Source organism: Cyphomyrmex costatus, unplaced genomic scaffold (assembly GCF_001594065.2).
Source record: "Cyphomyrmex costatus isolate MS0001 unplaced genomic scaffold, Ccosl1.0 scaffold743, whole genome shotgun sequence".
NCBI classification, from domain to species: Eukaryota; Metazoa; Arthropoda; class Insecta; order Hymenoptera; family Formicidae; genus Cyphomyrmex; species Cyphomyrmex costatus.
This window is the reverse complement of record NW_017280315.1, coordinates 77,358-87,515: the sequence shown is the minus strand read 5'-3', so window position 1 is coordinate 87,515 and position 10,158 is coordinate 77,358. Positions and strand designations below refer to the sequence as shown.

The window sequence follows — 10,158 nt, the reverse complement described above, 5'->3', positions numbered from 1 at the left end:
GTAGCTCGATTCCGTGCCTCCTTTTTTTTTTTATGCTGCTCACTGGTCGTCGCGATCAACGTATTCGCCGGATCGTCAACAATAATTCACATTCTTTGCATATTCATCAGCCGAGATTCCGCTCAACAACAGCACTCGCGTGACTTTCGCGTTATTAACATTCCTCGCGACGTGAGAACCGCCTAGTTCTAGCTTCTTAATTTTAAAATTCCATTGCAGTGATAGTAGGCCTCCCCCAGTGAGTAGCATTTTTTTCCCCTCAACGATTTGCTAGCAAGCGGAGTTTGAGCGCTGCCACATTCAGTAGCTCGATTCCGTGCCCCCCCCTTTTTTTTTTTTATGCTGCTCACTGGTCGCCGCGATCGAAGTATCCGCGAATCATAGATTATAATTCGCGTCCCTCGCGGATCGTTAGCCGAGATTCCGCCCGGCGACGACGTCGCGTGGATCTTCGCACTGATATCGTGCCCTCCGCGCAAATAACCGCTTTTGTCTTTTTCTTTTGAATTACATTACGGGAATGGTAAGTTGCTCCCCCAGTGAGTAGCATTTTTTCCCCCTCCACGATTTGCAAGCAAGCGGAGTTTGAGCGCTGCTACATTCAGTAGCTCGATTCCGTGCCCCCTTTTTTTTTATGCTGCTCACTGGTCACCGCGATAGAAATATCCACCGATGCTGGAGTTGTGATCCCGCCCGATTTTAGTTCTAACTCTCCTCCTTTTTCTCTCGACAATAATGTTATTCTCGCATCCGACAGGTTATGCGTCGCACCCGACGAGGGCGTAGAGCAGGGCAAAACACCCAGCAAAAGAGACTCTGGTGGGAGCTCACCCAACGCGGGGAGTTCGACCCGTCCGAGGTCTTCCCTCGGGAGACGCACCCTCCAGACCCTCCGAGATCTATCGCTGAACCGATCGTCGGCTCTGCTCCGAGGCCTCCGAAGCCTCTCGCACCGGCTCCTGCCGCGACCGCGATTCGCCCGGCGCCTCCGGACGCCGCTAGCTACGCGCCAACTAGGAAGCCTACTCGGCCGCTGCCGGTATCACGCCAGGCCCCGGCCTCGACGTACAGGCTTGCCCCTCCACCCGCGCCGCCTGTTGTAGAGAAGCCGCGCGTCCGAAGCATTGCCGCGGTGCCAAGGAACCGGCGGTTCCTCAAGATTTTGGTCCTGAGTGGCGACGCGTCAAAACTAGCCATCGCACGGACGACCACTGTCCCGTGGTGGTAGAAGGATCACCCTCTTTTCCCTCGTTATTCTCTCTCCCTCTCCTAAAAGATTCCTCGAAATGATAAAATTCGGCGTCATCTGAGGGCCTTACTCGCCGTCCCGGGCAATCATTGACTACATAAAAATAATTAATATATATATATATATATATGTATGTGTATATAGAGGCGATGCCGCCTCGGTTATCGTTATGATTATTAATTAAATTACCGCGCATAATTTTCATTTTGCTTTTATGCCATTACGAGGGTTATCTCGTTCTCAGCTCTTCTAGCAGCCTCGCCAATATGCATTTCGTTCTCGTTTTTCTTATTACTCCTTGTTGTAAATAATTATAAATAGTTTTTATATATATATATTATTCTATTCCTCGTTCTTCCCTCTCCGCTAAGGGAACTATCGGTAGATAAATTACGCATTTTTGTTCTATACGAGGTTAATGTGCTAACAATGCCCATCTCTATATACGGCAAATCTGCCCGATGAAGGATATACGCCGAGGCGAGAGACGATCGGTGCTTCCGCTCGGCCCACTATCGCTCTTCGCGCTTTGATCGTTCCCTTCCTTTTTCCACAAATCCCTCCACTCATATTAAGAAACCGCTTTCTCGACCGTCACTCTGAATCCGATCCCGCACGCCGCGTTCGGAAATTCGTGATTTACAAACCCGCAAAAAATCCCGGACGTAACAATGATCAAGTCAAATTTTTCTTTAACATGCAGGATCAAATTACATTAGAAGATAACTTGTTATATCTTAATTTTAAATTAATAATTCCAGTTGAATGTCGAAAATATATGTTGCAATTGTTACATGAATCACATTTTGGAATAATCAAAACTAAGGCACGAGCAAATCAAGTAATATACTGGCCAGGTATGAGTAAAGATATTGAAGAAATGATATCTAAATGTACAATTTGTGAAAGATATAGCAACGCAAACACTAAAGAACCGTTAATTTCACATGAGATACCAAAAGTTCCTTTTGAAAAGGTAGCGAGTGACATTTTACAATTTAGAGAAGAAAATTATTTAGTACTTCAAGACTATTATTCAAAATGGTTAGAAATCATTAAACTTAAAAACAAAACAGGATTAGAAGTTATTGGTAAATTAAAAACTGTATTTGCTACACATGGAATACCTAGTATACTCATATGTGATAATCAACCATATAATTCACATGAATTTAAAGAATTTTCAAAAAAATGGTTATTTAAAATAGTAACAAGCTCACCAAATTATCCACGGAGTAATGGATTAGCGGAACGCGCGGTGCAAACGGCTAAGAAAATATTAGAGAAATCTAAACAAGAAAATATAGAGATGGAGGCAGCACTTTTAGAATATAGAAATATGCCAATATCAGGATTAGATGTTCCACCTGCTCAAATAATGTTCAACAGGAGAGTTAAAACAAAAGTTCCTGTACACGTTAAGTTGTTACAACCGGCAGTACCTCAAAACGTTCATAAGAAGATGAAAAACAAATTCGTACAAAAAATTATCATGACCTACATGCGAAAAAGCGTGATGACTTTCGAGAAGGTGAAAATGTATTAGTTAAAACGGGAAAGATATGGAAACCAGCTAGAATAGTGTCGAAGCATGAGACTCCTCGCTCTTATATGATAATGAACGATAAAGGCAACGTAGTTAGAAGAAATTCAAGTCACTCCTTTTTTATTTTAGATATGTGGATGACGTTTGTATGGCAATCTTACCGGAGAAAATAGATACTCTTTTTCAAGCTTTTAATTCTTTTCATCCTCGACTTCAGTTCACACTGGAAATAGGAGGAGATAAGTTGAACTTTTTAGATACCACTATTTCTAAAATTAATAATACATTTATTTTTTATTGGTACCGCAAACCCACCTTTTCTGGTAGATTCTTAAATTTTCTCTCCAATCATCCTATATCTCAAAAGAGGGGTGTTGTGTTTTCTTTGGTTGACAGAGCTTTTTTACTCTCTGATTTTGGATTTCATAAAAGAAATCTAACTCTTATCATTGATATTTTACTGGATAATGATTATCCTTTGGATTTTATCTTTGATTCTGTCAACCTCAGAATAAAGCATCTATTAAAGAACCATAAAGATCACGCTCGTACACAGATTGATAATAATAATAATGCATGTCCATCTTGGCTTACGGTGCCTTTCATTCCGATCCACGCGGAGAAATTTAAGAGATTTGATAGGAGTGTTGTCAGAGTTTCTTTTCGTAGTCCGAACAAAATGAAAAAATACATTAAGGTGCAAAAGGACTCACGTCTCCACACATCTAAGAGTAACGTCGTTTATAAAATTCAATGTAACGATTGCGATGCTTCTTATGTGGGGCAAACCAGCAGACAGTTAAAAACAAGAATTAAAGAACACCGTAATCATATAAATTATAATAGTTCTACCAGATCGGTAATAACTGATCACAGATTGGAGTATAATCATGACTTTCGGTGGGACGATGTTGAAATTCTTGATGAGGAACCTTGTTACAGGAAGCGATTGGTCTCAGAAATGTTAAATATTAAAAAACAGAAACTTAGCCTAAACTTACAAACCGACACGGAAGGTCTTCATGAAGCATATATACCCATTGTAAACAAAATTTGATCTTTCTGTATCAGTTGTTGCCGTTCGTTATTTAGTTGGAATTGGTCCGTTGAGGATGTTTGACGTGTTCCATGTATAGTTTTCCATGTATAACTTTTTATCTCAAGATGTACTTCGACAATTTTTGTAATATTTCTGACATAAGATTTTTAAAGAAAAAATTTTTTACTGTTTTCTTATTGTGTGACATTTATCATTATTATTTTTGTAAATATATAGATACACGGACCAACTAATATTTTCACGTATAGATTTGCAAATTTTTTGGTATGTTTTGCGCTTCGTTAATTTTTATTCTTAGAATTTAAGATTACAATCTTTTAATTAATATATGTTCATTCTATTGTTTTTTCAGTTATATATTTAACTACGCACAAGATGTTCTTATGTATTGATGTTTTTCCATAATTTTGTACATTTCAACGTAAAGTGTTTCATCTGAAGAGGACCAGATTTGGTGGTCGAAACTAGTAATGTAATTAACATCTGTTTTTTAATCGTTACATTTATGTAAATTTTATATGTTCATTAATTTTAGAATATATGTATTAATTTGTTGTTAATTTAATTTTCTTTTCGTTTGACTCTTACAATGCCATTTCCATGTTTATAAAATTCAAGTCACTTAAAAAAAACGAAGATTGAATTTAAATTTGGTAGATATGATGAGGATTTTGAAGAGGGGAAGAATAATAGAAATAAAAATTCGAGTGTAGAATGTAACGAGTTTAGAGGACCAAAGACAACGCGTAGCGGACGAACTGTTAAGACTCCAGTAAAGCTAAGAGATTATGTATTATAACACCATAGCTAGTAATACACAGTTATACGCAAATAAGCCAAAAATATTTTGTTTTAGTTTTATACAATACACTTGTACGTGCATACGTTTAGTTTGTTTACAATATCTATAGTTAGAAATAAGATAAGAAACTTATCGAACTGTGTTCTTCTATACTCAAAGAAAAAAGAGGGAAGATGTTATATATCCGTTAAAGAATAGAGCATGCGCAGGACCCCATCCCCCACCGACCACTGGCAACTCAGCCATTACACAGCTCTTGCACATGTAGAGTTATAAAATATATTGTGATCTCTACATCAATAATTATTATTTATTTATATACCTCTCCAAGGTACAACAGTCAGCACGTCACTTTTTCTACAAGTGTGGTGCTGGACTCAGGTAGTAAAAAATTGATTATAAATATTTAAAGGCCAGAATTCTGCTTAAATATGATTGCAATGCATAGAACTCTGTGAGAATTAACCAAAACTGCCGTTGAAACTGATAGAAATAGTCAGCACGTCACTCTTTCTACAAGTGTCGTGCTGGACTCAGGTAGTAAAAAATTGATTAAAAATATTTAGAGGCCGGAACTCTGCTTAAATATGATTACAATGCATAGAACTCTGTGAAAACTAACCAAAACTGCCGTTGAAACTGATAGAAATAGTCAGCACGTCACTCTTTCTACAAGTGTTGTGCTGGACTCAGGTAGTAAAAAATTGATTAAAAATATGTAGAGGCCGGAACTCTGCTTCTAAATGATTGCAATGCATAGAACTCTGTGAGATCTAACGAGAATTGCCGTTGAAACTGATAGAAATAGTCAGCACGTCACTTTTTCTAGAAGTTTTATGCCATTTTCTATATATATAATGTATAAAAATTGTTAAATGTCGTTATTTTGTTTTCAAAATGCATATCTTAGTAGATTTTTAGTAGAACTATCGGGAACTGTTGCTAAAAGTGCAAATATTTACTTTTTTCTCATACTTTAGAGAAAAACTGTCGTGCCAGATTCGCGAAGTTAGCACGCCATATTTTCAATTTTAGTTTTTCCATATTAAAACTGCGGAACTATTTTTTATTTTTAGATAGAACTGTAGAACTATGAAAAGTGCTACTGGAACTGTTGTCATTTTTTTGATATCGATAGAATGTCGTGCCAGCTTCACAGATCCGGATAGCTGTCCGTCGAGTACTAGAACTACATAATTGCTCGAATACGCAGCGTGGTCGATCGGACTAATTGTAAGATCTGCGCTTCTTATATACATGTTTTACATTTGAGACTGATGGAGTTCAAGTCATTGCAGTGTCAATTCCTTTTTACCGTTATATTTTATGAATTTAATTTTCATTTAATAATTTTTTATTGATTAATTTTTGTTATTTTTTAAGTAAATAATACTGAAAATAAATCCGTTTTAAAATTTTATGTCTTTTTAAATATCTTAATAATAAAAAGTATAGAATGTGATTTTGAATATCATAAAATTTGAACATAGAACGCGTAAAAGAATGTGGATGAAAATTAACGTAAAAACCATTGAAAATGGCCGATACAATTAAATTATAGTAAAATATTAGAAAGAGATAAATGCAAAGAAGAGAAGAGAAGCCTAGACGCGGTAGCGATAGGCGAACCAAACGCGCCGCATCTTCTTCCTCCGCTTTTTCGAAAAAAATTTAATTGAAATGTTTGTATATATTTACTTTTAGAATGCAAAAAAGAATATTATTCTGTATTTTGGTTGTAATAATGTTTGTTATTAAAAATATGTGGTAAAAGGGATACATTACTAAAAAAAAGTAAATTACTAATAGTAAATTACTAAATAAAATTTCGCATAGACGTGTCAGATTGATATGTTCATTAATAGACGAGCGGTTAAACCCATTTTGCGTTCACTAACCGACCGATTAACGTTCTAGCGACTTAAAATGATTGGATTCGATTCTTCATATTATTTTGCGAAAAAGCAGATCCAGAAAAGGTTTATCTTTGTACAATATGTTTATTTTTTAACAAATGTTTTAGTCGTTGATTAATGGTGTTAAAAATAAAAGGTAGAGGATAATCATTCTTAAGTAAAATATTCATAATGAAATTGAAGTTTTTATAATGAAACCCAGTATCAGACAGAAGAAAAACTCTATCAACTAGAGAAAAAACAGTGCCTTTTTTCTGTGAAAGAGGATGGTTGGACAGAAAATTTAAAAATCTACCCGAAAAGATAGGTTTACGGTACAAATCAGAAAACAATCTATTTTCCATTTTAATCACAGAGACGTCCACAAAAATTCTAATTTATCACCTCCAAATTCAACCGTGAATTGAAGCCGAGGATGAAAATCATTAAATTTATGTAAATTTAATGATTTTCATCCTCGGCTCCAATTCACGGTTGAATTTGGACAATAATATGTCAATATCAGACGGATCAACTGCCAGACATTATCCACGTATCTATAATAAAAAGGTACATCATCCACGTATCTATAATAAAAAGGAAGCTCTTTGTTAAACGATATCAAAGCAAGTGTCTCAAGTCTTCTCATAACTAAGTCTGCAACAATAGTAATAATGTAATTTTTTTATTGACCACTTAAACAAATAAAGTGTATATAGATGCTTTTTCGCAGAATAATATGAAGAATCGAATCCAATCATTTTAAGTCGCTAGAACGTTAATCGGTCGGTTAGTGAACGCAAAATGGGGGTTTAACCGCTCGTCTATTAATGAACATATCAATCTGACACATCTATGCGAAATTTTATTTAGTAATTTACTATTAGTAATTTACTTTTTTTTCGTAATGTATCCCTTTTACCACATATTTTTAATAACAAACATTATTACAACCAAAATACAGAATAATATTCTTTTTTGCATTCTAAAAGTAAATATATACAAACATTTCAATTAAATTTTTTTCGAAAAAGCGGAGGAAGAAGATGTGGCGCGTTCGGTTCGCTTATTGCTACCGCGTTCTAGGCTTCTCTTCTCTTCTTCGCATTCATCTCTTTCTAATATTTTACTATAATTTAATTGTATCGGCCATTTTCAATGGTTTTTACGTTAATTTTCATCCACATTCTTTTACGCGTTCTGTGTTCAAATTTTATGATATTCAAAATCACATTGTATACTTTTTATTGTTAAGATATTTAAAAAGACATAAAATTTTAAAACGGATTTATTTTCAGTATTATTTACTTAAAAAATAACAAAAATTAATCAATAAAAAATTATTAAATGAAAATTAAGTTTATAAAATATCCTTTCTTAAAAAATGCATGTTAAGTCGATAACTCGAATTTATTGTTGTCGCTTTTCCGCGATGCTGATTGGTTGTTTCGCGTCGCTTACTTCGTGAGCAGTTGTCATCGCTGAGATTTTGTTCACGCGTGAACAATTTGAGGTTACTGAGGTTACTGAGGTTACTTATTTTCATGTGGTATTTTTTGTGGTATTTTCACATGTGTGTGGAATCATGTCAGTGGATAATAAGTGCATAAGTGCATCAGTGTTAAGTATGTCACTGGTGAATTGATACTTCTAACCTTTATCTAGCTAACCTTTATTATGTGAACATTTATAAGATAAATCGAACGATCTCAGGATGTTGGCATCACTTGACTTTAAACGTTAAAGATACTGTTTTGAATAAGCGTAGTGCTGTGGTTGAAGTTACGCTCTGGATAAACGGTTGGAAAGAAGTTAGTTCTCAATTACTGTTTGACAGTACTACGTGTATTTTGTTAGGTCAAGTTGGATCGAGCAATATTGGCGCATGGTACCTATATAATGATATAATTATTATATTATTATATTATTAAATGATTATTATATTATGATTATTTATTATTATTATTATTATTATTTAATGATTTATATTATTTTATTATTCAGCATCTAAGTAATTCATATACAATAAAATCATCTATACATCTCAATTGATTGTTATTCGTAGATGTACAGTATTTACGAAAGAGCGTGCATTGCATTTGGCAAGTCTCGGACCAAATTACACCAACTTGGCAGATTGTATTTTAAACACAACAAAACCTGATTTTGTACCTCTTATTGCGTCCGGCGCATTGAATGGTATTCGCGAAGTAAAATACGGTTAGTGATGTATTATTTTTAGTTTAGTAAAACGTGTAACTGTACACTAAACAATTTAACATTCGCTAAGATTCTCGCAAGTGCTTTGATACGCGTATATCTGTATATATAGAATCTCGATTTAATAACTAAAACAGGCGTCTAAGGTAGGCTTCCATTACAATACCTTACTGATGAGTCCAGTATTGGAAGCCGGGACGAAACGCCAACATTACGTGATATTCTTCGCAATATATTAGAATTAATAGAATTAAAGATTTTAATGAATCTCAGGCTCGTAGCCCTATTCTCATATTATTAATTTAACATTTATTTATTTATATGAAATCTTAATACCTACTTTTATGCAGAAGGAGGTAAATTTGATTTAAGCCGACGAAAGTCTTATGGCGGTACTTATTTGAGGCACGCTGTCGAAACAGTAGTATCAGAATCGAAAATCGATTGGGATGCTGTTATCCTTTTATTTGGGATGCTGTTAACTCGCATCTTGGCGAGTTGCAAGATAATTTACTTCTCAGTTACGAGGCTCAAAACCCCAATATCGTACATTGTATCCTCAAGCTATTGCTAATCCTGCTGGTAAGTTTTTTGTGATATTAACATTCTATTAGCACCAATTCCATTTAGCTAATTCTCTCAAGAGGGAATTTGGCACTGGTAAAAATTTATAACAATTAAACTAATAAATTAGAATATATAAATTATATATTATATATATAAACAAATATATATAATATATATATATATTATTTTATATTATATATATAAACATATGGATAAAGGAAATGGATAAACACTATTAAATAGATGCATGAATAAATAAAGGAATGAATAAAAATAATTCAACAAAAAATGCTATAATTAGTCTGTCTTTTGAAAAGCGTATTTATTTTAGGGACTGGTGTGTTTCGAGACAGTTATGGTGGAGTCATCGTATTCCGGTATATTACTAATGGTTACGGTAAAGATAACGATGATGATGTATTCTCTGATAGCAATAGTACTACTTCATAGATAATTGCACGATCTGAAGAAGAAGCGCATTCTCGTATACAAGAGGAATAAGGAAACACAGTGGATTTACGTCAGGACTCAGATGTCCTCGACACATGGTTTTCTTCGACAATTATACCGTTTGCTACACTTGGCTAGCCGGGAAAAGTTAATCTTTATTATTCTAAGTTAATCTTTAATATTCTTAATTAATAATAATATATAATATATATTATTATATATAATAATATATAATAATAATATATAATATATAATATATATATATAAATAAATAATAGTAATAATGAATAAATAGTAAATAAATAAGTAATAATAATAAATAAATAGTAATAATAATATTAGTAAGTAAATAAGTAATAATAATAATAA

At 34.1% G+C, this 10,158-nt stretch overlaps 1 protein-coding gene across 1 annotated transcript; it reads left to right on the top strand.

Moving 5' to 3' along the window:
• Nucleotides 1-2,108: 2,108 nt before the first annotated feature.
• Nucleotides 2,109-2,795, top strand: LOC108780822 (uncharacterized). Its single transcript, XM_018548638.1, has one exon. The coding sequence runs from the start codon at nucleotides 2,109-2,111 to the stop codon at nucleotides 2,793-2,795; it is 687 nt and encodes a 228-aa protein (XP_018404140.1).
• The last annotated feature ends 7,363 nt before the right edge of the window (nucleotides 2,796-10,158 follow it).